A 21,495-nucleotide genomic window follows, 5' to 3' on the forward strand; every position below is an offset into this window, starting at 1 on the left:
GACATTCCATTCAAAAGTGACTTTCCGATATGAATAACAAAGAAGCGAAAAATTTTTAGGGGCACTCAAACTGCAATGCATCAGTGAGAACTTTCTAGACCCAAGAAGAGAGAGAGAGAGAGAGAGAGAGAGAGAGAGAGAGAGAGAGAGAATTGTCTAGTAATAAAATTGAATGAAAGGTGATAGCGATCGCGTTTGACATTTACGAGAAGCTACTTTTCAGGAAGTTCTAGAGAATTGTTTTCGTGTGGAACATATGTACGGCTGAACACAAAACTGCATTATTTTCTGCGAACTTGTTGTGACATATTAGTTTTTCCATACATCCAACATAAAAGAAAGCCCGAACAACAATAGATCCAACTTTCATTGTGTCCCCAAAAATCATTAACAACACGTGAGACTAAAATCAGAGAACATAACCTGCCAAACAAGAAACAAATCCTACATAAAATTTCATCTCATCTTAGGTATAGTCACTGAAGATGAGCCCAACTTGATCCTTCAGAAAAAAGAAAAGTTAAAGTGTTTATAACACTGACCAAAAGAACAGGTGCCTAGAAAACAATTAAGCAATATTTTTATATTTTAAATTGTCGTTTGTCTCTCATGTATGGAAAAGTAATCAATAAATTAGCAATGATACCTAAAGCAAAGATACTTAGGGACTGTACGCGGGTAAAACATTGTGATCAGTGATTTCGAATCGACTTTAAATTACATTAGAAATCATTAGATGGAAACCTTTTCTATAGAAATATAAAGAAATTTGATCTTGGAGGAAAAAAGAAAACATGAACTTGTTTAATTAACTTTCGCACAAGTCTTGGGGAAAAAAAATGTCATTTTAATTTAGAAATTATGAGCAGTGGTGGTCAAAGTAACATCGGATCCTTGCTTATTGCATTAAAATAACCAAAGAATAATCATAATCAATATCTTTTATTCCTTGAATAGAGAGAGAGAGAGAGAGAGAGAGAGAGAGAGAGAGAGAGAGAGAGAGAGAGAGAGAGAGAGAGAGAGAGAGAGAGAGAGAGAGAGAGAGAGAGAGATTACAGTTAGCCGATTAATAGCCCCAGTTTATGCGAAACGTTTTAAAAGTAAATTAACAAGTTTGTAATGAATAGCTTGAAATGATAGCTCTGTAGACATGATTACCCTTTGATGATGATGTTTACTGACTGACGATTCGAAATCAGTGGCGTCTGTGTGTCATCAGAGGATAGTACTAAGACATTTTTGCTTTTGTTATTCATTGCCGTAGTTCTTCGGGTAATTTTCCTCGCGTGAAAAATAACGATTTAAAATAGCATAATAATATTTGACTGTTTAACTAAGCTGCCAGTCTTTTTGTCAGTGTTATAGATACCTGTAATAGTTCTTTTACTGAAGACTAAAGGTGTATTCAAAGAACCATACACTGCTCTTGAGATAGTAACGGCTTTGCTGTACTGGATTATCTCCTGTCACTGAACGTGCCAGAATGGCTTTCACTCCCATCAACGTACCCTGGGTTTCAAGATCCGCTGGTTACTTTTGGACGAGAGATAGTTGGCCTGGTGTTATGTTTAGAAGGATGCGTCTCATAGATTATCGATATCTTGGGATGAGTCTTTTAACAGAAGCAGTGATAAAATTATTATTATTATTTTTTTTTTTTTGTTCATGGCTGCATCTGTGGATGTCCTGCTGCTCAAGAGGCATTAATGATGGAACACATGCAAATGAAAGTGTAAGATAAGTACATTATTGCGAAAGGAGACGACTTCCTATCGCATAATTTCTCGACCTTTAGAGTAAGACACTCGGCCAGATGTATAAGTTTGACCCCCAAACTTGTCTTACTCCGTTTTGAAGCACATTCCCAAGACCGTCTCTATACACCGATAACGTAATCAGCACTCATAAACAAAAAAATTCCTCAACCCAGACATCACTTTTGGTGGTGGCAGGACGTGTAAACGTCGACTCCATTCAAACATCACCCCTCCCTACTTATTCTCTGGCTCACTCGTCAGTTATCTTTTCTTTCATATTATTGGTGTTTAAAGCACCCCACGTTATATCTTACCTCCGGGTTCTGTAAACGAATCTTAATTCTCACACAATGAGTATAGTTAGGAAAGCTGTTGAGAACCGCCCATTGAGTAAAGACCTCAACAATGGATACCCAGACTGTCCCTAAACCCGCATCAGCAAGTCTCTATTGTTTCCTGCACATAAAGAAAACGACTGGCAATGATAACAATCAGCCTCTCAGTTGTCGAACGAAGGTTCAAGGCCAAGGGGTGACACTTCGATGACAACAATTGCTCTTCGTTTAGTCCTAACATAAAATTACAGCACTAATAATCAAAATAATAATAATTATAGAAAGAAACAATGGTGTGGCAGCAGTGAGAATGACAACGGTGTTGACGTAAAGTATCTATACGATGTAATTTATAATAAGAATAACTGTAATTACCGGAGAATGTGGGGCAGTAGATGCCGGCTATTGTTAGCCTAAGTGTGATTGTATGATTAGAGGGTAGAGTATGGCGACAGGATCAGTGGCGATTCTAGGACTCTGAAAGTGGGGGGGGCCACTTCAGGGCCAATATAAATTTTGGGGGGGCATTTATCGTTGGTGGCTAGGTGGCGAGACAATATTATGTCATTAATGAAATAACAAATGACAACAATAACACCTCATTACTTTCATAACTTGCATTTGTAAAACATATACATGTATGCCTACACAAACATTATGATAATGGAGGTTATTCGTATTATTTAAAAAAAAATATATATGTATTTCTTGCAATATATTTTTAACAAAAATCGCAAAAATATGGCAATGTTTCTCCAATGTACAGTTGGACACCTGAATATAGCATGTATTCCTTGAATTTTCGATATGAGGGAAACTATATAGGTGGGATAGATGTCTGTTTTGATACCGGTATGCAGTAGTTAAATAATATGGCCAATTGACAATTGTCTTGTAAAATTTAATAATGTTTGTAAGTCCGGGATAAGAGTTTGACTGCCCTTCATACACAATAATGAAATAGCAGAGAAAATCTCCATTGGCAAACTGTAGGCGTGTCACTTAACAAACAGTGATTTGCTTGACATTTCAGTACTTTTTATTACTATAAATCATCTGTGAATCCTTATAATTAACCATTTTTCATTATAAACTACAAATAAAGGAAATTATTTTGGTGTTTGATTTTACTAAGTTCTTCGGATTGACAACCTGACCCTTGGTCAGACTTTTTAACGTGACTGCACCTATAATTGCATAGCACTTATGTACAGCATAATAGGTCCACAAAATGTTATGAGTGACTATATCGCTATTGGCCTATATGACTATATCAACAATAAAACTATGACCTCGTGCAACGTATGTAATCTAGATAAAAAATACTGAGACACAAGGCATGAGCAATCATGCAATGGCATGCTGTGGGAATGACATGATTTTCATATAGGCTAGTATAGTCGAGTAGAGTTCACCTCAGGAAAGTGAAAATCACCCTGCTGGTAACACCCGTTGCTAGGCAACCACTTTTACTTTCTACATAATTATGTTGAAAGGACAAACCTAAGTAGCCTACTTCAAAAAATTCATAAAACTATCTTCAAAACAAAAATGAATCATGAGTTATGAATGTAATGTAAATATTATGTTGATATTAAAACCCCATGCAAGCATGCATGAAGTAATGCAGTGTTGCCAACAGGGCGAGTTTCCCTTCCTGAGGTGAAGTAGAGTATAGTACGTATATTTAGTGCAGCTTAATTCTACGATTATCATGCCGGCTATCAAATTCATCAACAAAACAGTCTAAATCAATTCCTCGGCACGTGCACTTTCAATGGACAGTAATGCGATATTACTCAATCTAGCACTGGTCATGGAATTTCTGAGAAATGTTTTCACTAATTTCATTTTTGAAAAACTTCTCTCACAAGAAGCACTGGTAACAGGAAGAGTGACAGATATTAACAATAGTTTGTACAAACAGTCAAATGCAGCCTTATAAGGACTAAGGAATGACAGGAATTGTGTAATGGATGTAGGCTGTATTGGCTCTTTCGTGAGTAATTTCTTCACCAGAGGGATCTCATATTGTAAATCATTTTGACTGACCGAGTATGCCATTGCATATGCCTTCAAGTCTTCTTCTAACAAGAATGTCTGTCCTCCAGGACAGAGAGCTGAAATACCACAGAAAATTGCATTTGACTCTTTGGAGAAACGACGGTCTAATTCACTAATTAAGCAGTCTAGGACTTCATAGAAAATCCTGATGTGTTGCACATGACATGGAACAGAAGATCCTTGACCACTTGTTTCAAACACGATAAATCCATCAAGCTTACGAGGTTTCTTTACCCGTTTTCTTGTTGTTGTTGGTGTAATGCAGCATTTCCTGCAGAGTTCATTAACCTTCTCAGAGTAATGGTCATTCAAGTCAGAGTTGCGTACATTAACTAAATGTTCATGGAGTGACGAAATTAGATTTGCTGCTTTTCCTAGGTCTGCTTGTTTATCCTGTAGCTGTGTAGACACTTTATTAACTTTTCCAAGAATATCTGTGAAAAATTGCAATAAGTAAACAAACTCTGCATCAATCTGGGCAAGCAAACCGCGAGCGGATACAGCTCGGGCACCAATGTCATCTTCAGAAATTTCCTTCAAAAGTCTCATTATGCATTCCAGACGGAGTAGAGCATTTTCACACGAAGTGGCCTGACACCACCACCTTGTGTCACTGAGATGCTGCAGTTCTCGTACTTGTTCTTCAGGCAACATTTCACGCTGTATCAAAATGAATTTCTCATGAACTACCGAGTTACTAGCAAAGATATAGAGTTCTTCAAGCAAACTAAAGAATTCAGCAGCTTGGGGTACATACTTTGCAACATTTATCAACACTAAATTGAGCCTGTGTCCATAGCAGTGTATATAATATGCAAAAGGAGCTTTATCACGAATTCGTTTCTGAACACCACTAATCCCTCCACTCATCACTGATGCCCCATCAAATCCTAATCCTACAAGAGAAGATTTGTAATCCAACCCCAGTTTATCCAAACTCTTCAAAATAATATCTGTGATAGAGGCAGCATCCAACAAGTCCATCTGAGTGAAAGAAATGAAGCACTCCTGAATACAATTTGCTAATTCATCATAAAATCTAATAACTAATGCCAACTGCTCTGCCTTACTAACATCCTTGGCTTCATCAGCTTGAACAGAAAAGTAATGACATGACCTAAATTTTCTGCAATTTCTTCCTTCACCATACATGCAAGTGTGTCAATCATCTCATTCTGTATTGCAGAACAAGTGTATTTTTCATTTTTTGGACCACTTTCTACTCTATCAGCTATAATAGGATCACGTTTAGCAGTGAATCTGAGAATCTTACGAACATTTCCTGGATTCAGTTCATCATCACCTTCTCTATGTCCTCTCTGCGAAATGTCTTGTGTTACAGTCAACAGGATTATTTCACCTAATGTCTTTATGTAATGACGATTTTCACGAACTTTCTTCTGGTATGCCTCACTTATACACTGAGCAATTGATGTTTTATCAGCTTTATTTCGTTGATAGTCCGCCCATGCAATACAAGAAGTTTTGTGGCACTGTGAGGAAATGTGCTTTTCGATGGCACCATCTTTTCCATGTGCTTTCTTCCATCGTCTAAAGCCACTCTTTATGAATGCTTCATCTGCATTGCCATATGTTGGTGGAGCAAAGTGCCTGCATGCAAAACAGAACATTGCATCTCGTTCTTTAGAATATTCAGCCCATTCATATTTGTCGAACCAAGCCCCCACAAAAGACCGAGCATGAGACTTTCCTTCACTATGCCTTGGATACTCTTTTAAGCGTACCTGAATAGGATTCTCAGAAGCAGATTGAGAAATGTCAGCTGGTGCAGAATCTTCCTTTTTCTGTTTCTTTGTTGGATGATCATGTGAACTTGATCTTGCAGGATTGCCAATACTTTCACGATCACAGTCTCCTCTGACTTCTTAGCAGGTTTATCAGATTCAAGGTTTACTGTCAATGGTGCATCACATTCACTGCGTTTTTTAATTACAAATTTATCCATGATTGTCTATAGTACAATAAAATTATCTGTGATAGTAAGTTCTGAAAAAAAAAAATTAAATTAAATAATCACACGTAATTCACAATTAACACAACACACCTGTCACCACAGAAAAATGTGATAAAATTTATGGTTTTGCTGACTACCGACTGGAAGATGATGACAGCACGCACACACACACACTGTCACACACACACATACACACACACACACACCACACACACACACACACACACCACACCCACGCACATATATATATATGTGTGTGTGTGTGTGTGTGTGTGTGTGTGTGTGTGTGTATAACATGTATACAGTATAATAAATATATGCACATATAGGCCTACACTATCACTGCCAACAGTCACGAATCACAAAAATTATGATACAATTAGACGATTTTTATTATTATAGGAAGTGTTTTCTATGTAAAAATAAAATGGGGTTAATTGTCACCGACTCACCAGCTACTTGTATTTTGGCCTATTTAGTTATTTTCTTTCAAATATGGCTAACGACAATATTTATATTTGGCTTTTGTCAGATCTGTTTGTGAAAAGGTTAACACTGGGTTGAAGGGTTAAAACTTGAGTTGGGATATAGACCTACATCATATAACAAAAAAATTAGTGTACATTGTTTGCTACTATACCCGCCTGTCAGATTCTTCTCATTCTTTTTCTAAGATTTCGTATAATTATTTTTTTACTCTATTTTCGTATCCGCTTCTTATGTGAAACACCCACATACTGTACATAAAGATCGAATATCTCATAGCCACTAGTCTACTCCCACTTTGTATGAGACGAAATAATGAATACCACTTATGCTCAAATGCACTTATGCACAAATAATTATGCTTTAGACACTCAATAAGACACTAATCGGGTAAAAACTGACTTGACCGGCTCACAGTCTCACAGAAACAGACTACATGTACTGATCACATCATCACATCATACATGGACGTGAAACATACGCGTCTGATTCGCGTCACACACACACAAGCGGGCGAGGAGGACGGAGGTGTAAAAAAAATTCCAATAATTTTAATCTAGCAACGTTACCATTTTTTTTTTTTTTGTGATTACGTCTAGTTATTGTGATAGGATGGGATATTTGAGTGTATATATAGTATACTGTATAATTTATAAGGTATATATTTATATTATATATTATATTATATTATTATATATGCCTAAACTAAGCTTATTTAGAATTAGGACATGGAAACAAAAACTGGGGCCAAGCTGGGGCCAGCCAAAAAACTGGGGGCCATGGCCCCTGGCCCCCTAGAATCGCCACTGGACAGGATATGGATGCAGCATTTTTTTTTTTTTTTATAATGACCCAAGTGTATTGGTTGAAGAGACTATTTTGGGGTGGATTACGTAGATTTTGCAGGAGTTTATAGTTTCTGAACGTTCTAGTTATACTGTAACTCATAGTTATTTTGTAAGAAGTGCTACCAGGTGTGACGGGTAAGTAATTGTCCCGAAGATGTTATACATAAGTGCTTCGAAGGATAGTGGGTCACGCATATAGTTTTAATGCTTCGTAAAGAAGTTTAGTTATAGTTTAGCTGAAGCATAGGACAGGGTAACATGTACTGTAGGCCACTAGATCTATAGATCTGTGTAAAAAGTGCTGATAAATATGTTGTTTAGAAAATTGCTGTGAATCATGTTATTAGATGCTTATTGGATGTAGCAACATGTTCCCTAAATCCTTTCAGGGATTAATACATATATAGATTGTCTTCAAGTTTTACTTGGCCCTATGTATAAGATGTAAAATCTTTACAAAACTCATTTGGAATTTTTGTCTCAGGTTAATAAATTTGCAGTGCAGTAATTTTAACATTATACACAAAGTGGAAAATAATACAACCACAGGCAGGTAAGAAAAAAGGTGTTGATATTAACATAAAAGTCAGGAGCAGGAATTAATATATATAAAAAAAAAAACTTTTAACCTTCTTTAGGGGAAATGCTATAGGATTGTGTGTGCTGGGTTAATATTCGGATAACTAAATAGACCCAGCAAGGCAAGACCCATAATCGAGATCCTAGTACTTTTACCCAAGAGAATTTGCTTGTAATGGAAGTAATGACATAATGGAATGATCATAAAGAAACTGAAATCTTCATACTTCATCACCCCTGATGAGATAATTCCCTTTGAGTGCTAATAAACTCAATAAAGTAGAACATCTTAACAGCTGAGCACTGTGTAGGGGTACAAAAGAATGGCAGTTAAAGAGCTTCTTATGCCGGTATCAAATGTCCCCCTACCGTTAAGGAAGAGGATTACTACGACAAAGGATTTTGGTATTAGCTCATGAGAGAGATAGAATCTTGTCTGTCTTGTGACGGTTTTTTTTTTATGATCCTCAGTTTTGTAAGTTCTGTATTCATTCTTTAAACTAAGGTAATGATAAAGCCTTGATGGGTATTCATTTGATTATTCTACATCGCGCTCGATGCGTTAGATAGAAGTTGCATTATATCTAATCCTAATTTCTGCACTTTTTTCAATAATAATCGACATTTAATGAGCGTTTTCATGTCTCCGTGTAAATTTTTTTTTCTTCTTTATCAATCATCACAGACGTCTAAATACACTACAGTGTCTTTTAAGTTCAAGATTCAGATTAGCAGGAGACATTACTTGAAAAACTATTGGGAAGTGTAATAACTCAACCTTTACCAGTTACAATTATTCTGCCATGGACGTCTACAGTTCCTGTTTTAAAATCTTATGACGTTGAATTCTCTGAGACAGGCGAGAAAAATTAAAATTATTACAGTGAGAAAACTCATGTATAAACAGATAGTCTTATTAAGGAAAAAAAAATTATGAGGCATCGGGTCGGAGCAAAAATTGTACTGAAGAAATATCATGAATACAATACAACAATCCTGCACTCCGGACTCATCGTCTAAATATGAAATGAGGAAATTATGATACCGGGCAACTCAAGTTCTTAATTGAGATCGATGGGTGAATTAGGAGAGAGAGAGAGAGAGAGAGAGAGAGAGAGAGAGAGAGAGAGCGAGAGAGAGAAGGCCAACTGGTGTAAGCAACGTTATCTTAAAGATTCTTCGATGCTTCATTACCTGTATATAACAGCACTAGACAGGTTATAAAATTTGGTCAGAGTAGGCTAGTTGCGTCTGCCTTCATAACATCTACGTCGGAACGATCAATGCGATGCCTAGTGCATGTGGTTGCCAAGATGAGTCGCAAATGAAAATACAAACTGCAAATTTTAAATAAGGTGGAGACAATATATGAACACAGTAACAAATTACAGTGAATATATAATGATGAAGGAGTACAGAGTCCGCAAGAGTAAACACAGTGGGTCAAGAGTGTACTGGAAATCTTAGATGATGAAAATGGATATGAAATAAGCGACCATCTGAGGAAAAATACCCTACTTTTTGGTTTGTCCTTATTGGTAAATTGCAATGGTGTACAAAATATTTTCCAGGTTCAAATGTTACCAACTCATCGTAGGAAATAACCGAGTCATATTTATTAGTCCGCATAACGTTATGCAACACCTATTTCGATCTATTTTGTTAGTGTATAATCACACCATTTTTCCATTATAAATTAACCAGTCATACTCAGACTTTGTAGTATATGAGCAGAGAATGATGAGTTCGTTCCCTTCCAAACCCAATTAGGGAAACACCCGGCTTAGAGATTATGGCATTCCGTTCTGAAATGCTAGTTTATCAGCAGACGAAAGGCCAAGCGGTCATCGTCAGCTTTATTTGGAAATTATTATGTATCTCATTTTATTTTCTTGCTACAGTGGATATCCTGAGCTTAAAGTTTAATTTAGTTGTTGACGACTGGCTCTCTTCGTGGAAGGACGAATGATAATTGTATTATTTGAATGCATTGCTAATTCCCCCCTTTTTGCCTCCGGAGATTAATCAGTTCCCGTAGGCACTCTATTAACCCCTAAATAAATGAAAGCTTCGAATGATAGACTGAAATGCTTCCCTTGTCATGCTTACGTATTATATTGGTGAACGTTTCACACCCTTCCTCCTAAATTTATCTCACGGTTTCCTTGTATATCTCTGCATAGATAAAAATCATTAGGAAATTTGAATGTGATGGTAGTATATACAGGCCTTGATTGTTTAGAGCTGTTTCTTCAGTTTGTATGTTAAACTTGGGTACGAGAGTGTTATTACACCCAATAACATTGCTGTAACTAATTGAAAGGAAGGATCATATGATTGTGAGATGATCTGGTTCTGTGGCAAGAATTGACTAAGGTAGCTTGGTGAAACTGTTACATAATTTAGAAATATATACGGTAAGGAAGTCAAAGGGGTATTAGAAAGGAAGAGCTTCAATATACAGAGAGCATTAGGGCTTGCAAAGTAAGGTGAATGACACAGTGTAATAACTTTCTCTTTAGTTGAAATGCACAAGAGATTCATCCATGATTCAATACTCAAAGCAACAGTATGTTAGGATGATTTATGTTTTTAGCCTGAAGTCAGCACTCGTTAAGGAAATCGGCTTATATGTATTTTGATAAATTAGATAATTATTAATGTCTTATCCAGTCGTTTTCTGTCTGAGCCAAGTCTATCATCAAATTCTCTCCATTCCCTTCTATTTATTCTTCTCTTGCCTCGTTTTCAGTGACCTCGATGTTACACATCTCTGATTAATCGTTACGGAATAAAGTGGAGATAATGTAACATAATTGCATTACTAAGTAATAATTCCCTATCAGCCAGTCACAAATTGAGACACCAAATATAGCTGAATATTTAAGTCCAAAAGAAGCAAAGGATGTTAATGCATAAATGTTGAAATACGAGATAATCAAAACTGAGCTTGCAAGTGGAAAGCACTGAACAATAAAAAAAAATCAGAGACAACTTTATCAGCTTACAAAATAGACTCCTTCTGTAAGGTGTTAAGTGATCTTTAATTTAGCAGACGGCAGTATCTCCGCTTTCCACCATTTGCAGTTCAGTGCCAGTTTGTTATCTGTGAGGCAATCTCTCCCCTACGGAATTTCTTCTTGGCAAGGTAACCGTAAAACGATGTGTGCATTTATTTCCACTTGCTCTATTTTAATTTTACGTTCTATTTCCTCTTGAAATGTTGCTCAGAATGATACAATATAACATTCCTCCGAAAAAAGGACACGTCATTACAAAAATATCATTATATAAAACCTTATTTCATCTGATAATAAATCGACAATTAATGTATGTATCAATATTGTGCACTGCTTTCTAACATTAATATTAATTTATAATTCAACGTTTACTATCACTAAAAAAAAAAAAAAGAAAACCGTCGTAGCTCCTTGTAGTCGATAAAAATCTCGAGATTAAGAGGAGTTGAACAATTTACTTATCTGGAGGATCAACATGCTCTCAGAACAGCTCAAGATTGAGAGGTTGAGTTGCTGAGATTCTTGAGACTATTTTTGTTTTATCTGCATGTTCATTATTCCACAGAATACTTTTTCAAATATAGAACCTAGATCACATTAAAGACATTAGATATTATAAGGTTATATGGGAAAGAGAAAATTTTACGAAATATCAATTGGAGGAAAGTTAAAAAAAAAAAAAAAAAAAAAAATATTTCCAAGGATAAAGGCGAAGGCTCCTGTCTCCTTGGAAATATTTACCTAATTTAACACAATCAAACAGATGTATTTTTATGCTTGTTTTTGCTTATCTTAAATGACATTAGATATATATATATATATATATATATATATATATATATATATATATATATATATATATATATATATATATATATATATATATATATATATATATATATATATATATATATGAGTATATATTATATATATATATATATATATATATATATATATATATATATATATATATACATATACATATACATATATATATATATTAGCTGACCAACCAGCCACTGCCCGGAAAAAATCGAAGGGCTCAAAAAAATTTTCCTGCACCTCCTTGTGCTGACTGCTCCAGTTATCCAGAAATGACTGTACTGGCTTGTCCCTTTTATCCACACATTACCGTGGTAACTGTCCTGTTTATCCAGGAATTACTTACTGTACTAACTGCTGTCCCTTTTATCCAAATATTATTGTTCTGACTGTCCCATTTATCCAGATAGTACTGCAGTGACTGTCCTATTTATCCATGTATTACTGTGGTGACTGTCCCTTTTATCCAGGTACTACTGCACTGACTGTCCAATTTATCCAAGTACTACTGCACTGACTGTCCCTTTTATCTAGATATTACTGTAGTGACTTTTCCATTTATCCAAGTATTACTGGGGTGACTGTCCCATTTATCCAGGTATTACTGTACTGTCCGTCCCATTTATCCAGGTATTACTGTTCTGACTGTCCCTTTTATCCAGATATTACTGTAGTGACTATCCAGTTCAAGGCACTACTGCAATGGCTGTCCCTTTTATCCAGGTATTACTGTGGTGACTGTTCCTTTTATCCAGATATTACCGTGGTGACTGTCCAATTTATCCAAAAATGATTGTACCTACTGTCCCTTTTATTGAAATATTACTTTGCTGACTATCCCATATATCTAGCTATTACTTTGGTGACTGTCCTTTTTATCCAGGTATGACTGTACTGTCTGTCCCAGTTATCCAGGTATTACTGTGCTGACTGTTCCTTTTATCCAGGTATTACTGTAGTGATTGTCCCATTTATCCAGTCATTGCTGTGGTGACTGTCCCATTTGTCCAAATATTACTGCAGTGAAAGTCCCTATTATCCAGGTATTACTCTGCTGACTTTCCAACTTATCCAGGTATTACTGTGCTAACTGTCCCTTTTATTCAGTTATTACTGTGGTGACTGCCCCATTTACCCTTGGATTACTGTACTGACTGTCCCATTTATCCAGGTATTACTGTGCTGACTGTCCCTTTTCTCCAGGTGTTACTGTGGTGACTGGCCCATTTATCCGTGTATTACTGTGCTGCCCGTCCATTTTATCCATGCATTACTGTGTTGAATGTCCCTTTTATCCAGGTATTACTGCGGTGACTGTCCATTTTATCCAGACATTACTATGGTGACTGTCCCATTTATCCAGTCATTCCTTTTCTGTCTGTCCCTTTTATCCAGGTATCACTGTGCTGACTGTCCCTTTTATCCAGGTATTACTGTGGTGAGTGTCCATTTTATCCAGATATTACTGTGGTGACTGTCCCATTTATCCAGGCATTACTGTGCTGACCATCTCTTTTATCCAGGTGCTATTACTGTGGTGACTGTCCTATTCATCCATGTAGTACTGTACTGTTTGTCCCTTTTATCCGAGAATTACTGTGCTGACTATCTATTTTATCTGGGTACTAGCTGACCAACCCGGCGCTGCCTGGGAAATCTCTGAATGACAACCCTCTTGAAGTCTCCCCTACTCATTCCCTCTTTCTCCTCCCAAACACCCCTCTACTCTCTCTCTCTCTCTCTCTCTCTCTCTCTCTCTCTCTCTCTTTCTCTTTCTCCTAACACCAACTCTCTCTCTCTCTCCAACTCTCCCTCACTCTTTACCTCTTTCTCCTCCCTAACATTCTCTCTCTCTCTCTCTCTCTCTCTCTCTCTCTCTCTCTCTCTCTCCTCCCTAACACCCCTCTCTCTCTCTCTCTCTCTCTCTCTCTCTCTCTCTCTCTCTCTCTCTCTCCCTCTTTCCTCTTTCTCCTCCCTAACACTCCTCTCCTCTCTCTCTCTCTCTCTCTCTCTCTCTCTCTCTCTCTCTATTGTTAAGATAGTTGCTTCAATTACATTGCCCAGCATTTTTGACATTGTATATTTCACCCCATCTCACCCCCTTTTCTATCTGTGTTGAACTTGGACTTAAAGGACATCGGGAGTGTCACTATTCATCTCAGCGACCTTGAAAACTATGGATTAGACACTGATATCTGTCGCTTTCAGTTATTTTTATATGTCACCCCCTTTAGTATCAGTGATGTCTTACCCCCAAAATATTTTTCCCCAGGCAGTAAGTCATATGTTTACCATGTTTGGCTGAAATTCCTCAATGTGTTTCAGAGCTATGCTGGAACATACACACATACATACATCCATACATAAATATATACATCTATATATATATATATATATATTTTATTATATATATATATATATATATATATATATATATATATATATATATATATATATATATATATATATATATATATATATATAATATATGTATATATATATATATATATATATATATATATATATATATATATATATATATATATATATATATATATATATATATATATTATATATATATATATATATATATATATATATATATATATATATATATATATATATATATATATATATATATATACTTACACTTGTATATTTTAAATTTTCCCCATCCCTCTTTACCAGAACATCCAAGGAAGGAATTTCTACCCCCTTCTCTTCTTCTAATGTGAACTTGATATGTTCATTTAGTTTATTTGTGTTTTCTAGGAACTTGTGTAGATCTTCCCTTTCTCCCTTGTAAATAAACAAGATGTCATCCACGTATCTTACCCATTTTACGATATTTAAGTTTCCTTTATTTACTTTGCCCACCTCTTCTTTTTCAGACCATTCCATAAAGTTATTAGCTAGAATTGGTGAAAGACTCGAACCCATGGCCACGCCATTTTTTTGTATATAATGGTTTTCGCCCGACTTGAAAACATTAACGCTGAGGGCCGCTGTTAGCAGTTTTATTAAAACGTCATGATCTAGGTCGCATGTATAAACCCCTTCCTCCATATTCTTTTTTATTACTTCCATCGTCGTCTTGACTGGTACGTTAGTGAACAGGGAAGTTACATCCAAACTTGCAAATTTACAGTCTTTTACGTTAATTTTGGATAATTCATCTACAAGGTTCCTAGAAAACATAAATAAACTAAATGAACACATGAAGTTCACAATAGAAGAAGAGAAGGAGGGAAAAATTCCTTTCTTGGATGTCCTGGTAAAGAGGGAAGGGGAAAATTTAAGATTCAAGGTATATAGGAAGAAGACACACCAATTCTCCAGTCATAGGAAAGAAATAGAAATAGGAGTAATGACAGGGTTGGACATCAGGGCTTATAGGATTTGCAGTCCCGAATTTTTAGACGAAGAGCTGGATTATCTGAGGGAGAGTTTTAGGAGATTAGGCTACCCTAAGTATTGGCGGGAGTGGGCACACATCAAGACAAGGAAAAACTATTTTGGGGAAAGGGAAAGGATAGAAAAGGAACATTTGGTAGGGAAGAAAATAATTACAGTCCCGGACAACAACTCTATTGCACCCATCAACAGAAAGCTAGATAATTTCAAATTGATAGGCAGCTACAAAAACACCATTAGGAATAAACTAGTTAGAAGCAAAAAGTCGGTAGAGGGGGAAGAGATTATAGGGGGGGGGGTTATATATGGCAGCGTGTCTAGACTGTGAAGGAGGGTACTATGGCGAAACTGGCAAATCATGTAAAGAGCGAAGCAAACAACACCTGCAGAACATAAGGCTAATCAGACGCCGGCAGTTGCCAAACACTGTTGGGAAAATTATCATAAAATAGACTGGAAAAATATGAGTTTTCTGTACAGGAACACCAACAAAACGGCCAGACTGGTTGCAGAGAACGCCTTCATAACATGCGTCAATAACACAATGGCAGGGAACAACGGAAACGGCTTTGAAGACAGCATATCTAGAAAAATCGTATACTCCACAGTAGCAAGGAAACGAAGGAAAAACGTTAGAGAACGCACGGAAAACGGACACCTGGAAGAAGAAGGGGTCAGAGAAAGGCCAAGATCACGAGGGGGTGGGGGTCACACAGGAGGAGCCAGGCGATTATAGGATTAAAAGTACCCGCACACAGATATAAATACAGCTGGACTACGCGCCTGTTCACTGAACGGATACTTGATAATGTGGATTGTTTGTCCCAGAAAGCTTGTAACTTATTCTGAATAAATACTCCATTAGATACCATCCAGTTTGAATGAGGTCCTTTTAGTAATTCTGCTGATGCACAGAACAATTGTGTATGTGATAAAGTTAATATATATATATATATATATATATATATATATATATATATATATATATATATATATATATATATATATATATATATATATTAATATATACATATACATACACACACACACACACACACACACACACACATATATATATATATATATATATATATATATATATATATATATATATATATATATATATATATATATAGATTACTGCTGTGGTGACTGTCCCTTTTATCCAGGTAGTACTCTGGTGACTGTCCATTTTTTCCAGACATTACTGTGGTGACTATCCCATTTACCCTCCACTAACCTAAACACACCCCCTGACTAAATCCAAACACACATCTTGTTACAAAATTATTAATCACTGGAAAGTAAAGCATTTTCAGTAATATATTTCTATGGCATCGAGTACATAAAATGAAGTATGATAAATATTTATATTTGCTTTACCACATAAGTTAAAATGGGAAGGGGGAAAGGGAAGGGGAAGGGGAAGATGTACGGGTTTGAAACCTACACTATTATCTAAGTTGGGTCAAATGATGTCCACGTGCCAAATTTTGTCTAGTTACCACATCAGTTACAAAGGGAAGGGGGAAGCGGTACGGAGGAAGGGAGACGGGAAGGGGGTACGGGTTTGAAACCTACCCTCTTATTTAGGTTGGGTTAAATGACGGACACGTGCTATATCTTGTCTAAATTGGACAAGCGGTTCCCACATAAGTTGCAAAGGGAAAGGGGAGGGAGAAGGGGAAGATGGTACAGGTTTGAAACCTGCCGTACTATATAAGTTGGGTCAAACGATGGCCATGTGCCAAATTTTGGCGAAATCTGTCAAGCTATTACCACATGTCAGAATGGGAAGGGGAAGATGGAAGGGGGAAGGGAAAGGGGCTATGGGTTTGAAACCTACCCTATTATCTAAGTCGGGTCAAATGATGGCCCACATGCCTAATTTTGTCTAGATCGGTCAAGTGGTTACCACATAAGTTACAAAGTGATGGGTGAAGGGCGTTGGGGGAAGGGGGTACATGTTTGAAACATATCCTATTATCTAAGTTGGGTCAAATGATGGCCATGTGTCAAATTTTGTCTATATCGGTCAAGCGGTTACCACATAAGTTTCAAAGGGTAGGGGGAAGGGGGATTGGGAAGGGGAAGAGGAAAGGTATATGGTTTTGAAACCTATCCTTTTATCTAAGCTGGGTCAAATGATGGCCGACATGCCTGATTTTGTCTAGATCGGTCAAGCGGTTACCACACAATTTACAAAGGGAAGGTAGAAGTGGGTACAGGTCTGAAACCCACCTATTATCTAAGCTGGGTCTAGTGATTGCCACGTGCCAAATTTTGTCCAGGTCGATCAAGCGGTTACTATATATCACAAAGAGGAAGGGGAAAGTGGATGGGGTAAGCGGAAGGTGAAAGGCGTACAGGGTTGAAACCTACCCTATTATCTAAGTTTTGTCAAATAATGGTCATGTGCTAAATTATGTCTAGATCTGTCAAGCGGTCCGGATTTCTATAGCGCACAAAGTTACATGCATACAAGCATATAATAATTCACTTTATATATATATATATATATATATATATATATATATATATATATATATATATATATATATATATATATATATATATATATATATATATGTGTGTGTGTGTGTGTGTGTGTGTGTGTATATATATTCATATATATATATGTATATATATATATATATATATATATATATATATATATATATATATATATATATATATATATATATATGTGTGTGTGTGTGTGTGTGTGTGTGTGTGTCTGTGTGTGTGTGCATTAGAAATAATTGGAAATATTATCATCGACCAAATAAAGCTAAACCATACGGAAAGAAAGAAAGAAAAAAGCGATGGTCGGGCCAGTTGTTGTTAGCGTAAAATATTTAGGTGAAAGAATGCAGGTATTTTTATGTACCGAATCGTAATTAATTTTGATTGAAAAATTACAAAGAATTAATATCTCGCATTTTAGGATACAAAGAATGGAAGCTTTGTATACTATGACCACTGCCATATAAATAAGGGTCTCTTTTATGCATTTTTAAATAAATTCTCTAATAAAAAAAATAGATGACATTTCATAAACAGTAGAATCAAATTGTTTTTTTTTTTTATTGGGCCTTAAAAATTATAGATTAAAGCAAAAGAAATAAGCGTAAAACATTCGATGTTTTTAACATATGGGAAATCTATTTTTGTGTGAAATTCGTTTTTATTTTTTAGACAACAGGAATCAACATATTGCCTTTGTTGTTGGCTCTCTCGCTAATATATGCGTGGTAGAGTAATTGAGTTAGACGTTGACGAATGGCCTCAAATGATTTTTCTGGATGCCGGTTTAAAGTTTTTCTTCTCAGTGGATTTAGGTTCTGTTCAAGAGTCGAAATATTTGGGTTTCCCTTGTTCATCTCCTGTGCGTGGGGCTGCACACCAATGTAATTGATGCATTCGTTTTGAATATGATCATGCCCGGTTCATAGTGAAATGTAGTCTCAGGAAACAAAAGACTATACGCTTTTCTTTTTTCCTCGATAAGAGAATCATGTTTTTTTGTTTTATTGTCGACATTACTCTAATTATATTTATAGAACTACGTGCTATCCGATTGGCTTACATGATAACTGACTAGTATCTCTCTCTCTCTCTCTCTCTCTCTCTCTCTCTCTCTCTTCTTGACTGAAGTTATTTATGGTCTGTTGTCAATAATACTGGTATCTAAAAGACATACAAATAAGTAAAATTCTTATGTTCACATTTCATAATGCAATATTGAACTCTAATATTCACACTGGTTCACGTATAAACATGTTTGAAAATATTGTCGTTTGAACTTTGACTTCTATCCTCGCATTTTTCAAACCTCTTAATTTTTTCAATGGATAAAAACAAAGGCACTAACCGAACAAGATTACTGTAAATGGATTCTGCTGCTTCGTTTTGTACAAATATAGAAAATCTAACAGGGAGAATGATAAAGAAAACAAGATTTGCTGATCATAAGTAGATATAGAAAGAGAGAAACGTGGAGATAAAATCGCTGATTGTTTTTTTTAAATCAAATGTGCAAGAAATTAAACTCCCTTTTATTACTCCATGAAAAAGTTATCATTTATGAATGTTTTGTTTTGTATATTCTCCCACTAATTTTCATATATGGTTGTGAATAAAAAAAAAATATATTACATTTACAGTACTACTAGCTGACCAACCCAGCACTGCCTGGGAAAACTCTGATGGCAACCGATAAACTCGCGCCCTCTCTCTCTCTCTCTCTCTCTCTCTCTCTCTCTCTCTCTCCTCCCTAACACCCCCTCCACTCTCTCTCTCTCTCTCTCTCTCTCTCTCTCTCTCCTGTTAAGATGGTTTCTTCAATTACATTGCCCAGTATTTTTGACACTTTATATTTCACCCCTTCTCACATCCCCATTCCTATCGGGGCTGAACTTGGACTTAAAGGACACTGGGAGTGTCACTATTCATCTTGGCTATCTTGAAACCTATGGATTAGACACTAATATCTGTTATTTTTGACATTTTATTTTTCACCCTTTCTCAACCCCTCTTCCTATCAGTTCTAAACTTGGACTTAAAGGGCATCAGGAGTGTTACCATTCATCTCAGCGACCTCAAAAACTATGGATTAGAAATTAATATCTGGCAATTTTGGTTATTTTTACATGTCACCAAATTCCAACCCACACCCACTTTGGTGCCAGTGATGTCTTACCCCCACAGTATTCTTTTCCAGATAGTAAGTCATATGTATACCGAAATGAGGTGTGATACATTCATAGAGTTTATTTAGTTACTAAGTTTACAGGCAGAACCAGCCCTGTTTCAGGGAGGCCCTTCCCACCCAAACCCCCTTTGGTGCTAGTGAAGTCATACCCTCATAGTATTTTTTTTCAGATACTAACTCATACGTATACCAAGTTTGGTTGAAATGCGTTTCAGAGTAATGATGGAACATACATACATACATACATACATACATACATACATACATACATTTTCACATATATAGATTGCTTAGAACTGCTCAAAGATCCTGTAAATTTCTTCACTGCACCTATATTTCCTAACTCTTTGTGTATAATACAATGAAGTACGATGCCTGAAAGTTGTCTTATTTTCAAAAAAAAAAAAATGTATAAGTTGCTTTTTGCAAGCGGCTTTGTTACGTAGTGCTCCGACCTTCAGTATAAGGAATATATTATATTATATTATATTATATTATATTATATTATATTATATTATATTATATTATATTATATTATATTCATTCCTCTGTGGCAGATATAAGTAATATTAAACTTTACTTCCTTTTACTACTACGTAGTTTTTATTAGTTAAAACGTTTTTCAGAAATTAAGGATTAAAACGAGGCGTGTAAATGCTAATAACCATAATTAACAGGCTTTTAAGAAGATAATGCATTCATTCCAAACTGGAGGGCAAAATAAGAATACAGATTTTTTTTAAACGAAAAACCACCGTCAGAAAATAGCAATTCTCATACAGACATCTGTCATTTTGAGTTGTGGTGTTGATGTTTCGAGAGTCGAAATAAAGCCAGCGTTTTGCAGATGATTATTAAGTCGAAATGCCTTGCAGAATTTGTAGTTTGGTTAACGAAAATTAAATGACATAATGTTATTAAAGAACAGGGTAATAACAACCTATAATTAAATAATATTCATAGAGTTCACGAACAATTCGCCACCAATTCATATATATATATATATATATATATATATATATATATATATATATATATATATATATATATATATATATATATATATATATATATATATATATATATATATATATATATATATATATATATATATATATATATATATATATATATATATATATATATATATATATATATATACAGGAATATTTTACACCCGTTACCATATTATAATATAACAATTTTACTGACGCAGCAGTTGTCTTATTGATTTAAGGGACATAACCACTGATACTTATGGTGGATTCCAGGTCATAAGACACTTTAATCAAGAAGTTTGCCATTAGAATAACAACATCTTACCAAGGACAGAAATTCTCTTTATACTTCTATTTTCCCTGACATATTTTTACTTCCTTTGAAATGTCAGCCAATCGCTTCTACCAAGGTTAAGCACCATTCTTCATTTTATGCAGGCCTACTCTAGAAAATAACAAGTATATTTGTTAAATGATTCATGA

The 21,495-nt window shown here is 35.6% G+C and overlaps 1 protein-coding gene across 1 annotated transcript in view; it reads right to left on the reverse strand.

The window, feature by feature from the left end:
• The window catches only part of LOC136827077 (zinc finger MYM-type protein 1-like), a 112,452-nt gene that overhangs the window by 71,029 nt on the left and 19,928 nt on the right, over positions 1-21,495 (reverse strand). The window contains exons 3-4 of the mRNA XM_067084829.1: positions 5,227-6,041; positions 4,145-5,140 (exon numbers count right to left, since the gene is read on the reverse strand). Of these exons, the coding sequence (XP_066940930.1) occupies positions 4,145-5,140; positions 5,227-6,041 (1,811 nt within the window). The remainder of the gene's footprint in view (positions 1-4,144; positions 5,141-5,226; positions 6,042-21,495) is intronic.

Source organism: Macrobrachium rosenbergii, chromosome 41 (assembly GCF_040412425.1).
Source record: "Macrobrachium rosenbergii isolate ZJJX-2024 chromosome 41, ASM4041242v1, whole genome shotgun sequence".
NCBI classification, from domain to species: Eukaryota; Metazoa; Arthropoda; class Malacostraca; order Decapoda; family Palaemonidae; genus Macrobrachium; species Macrobrachium rosenbergii.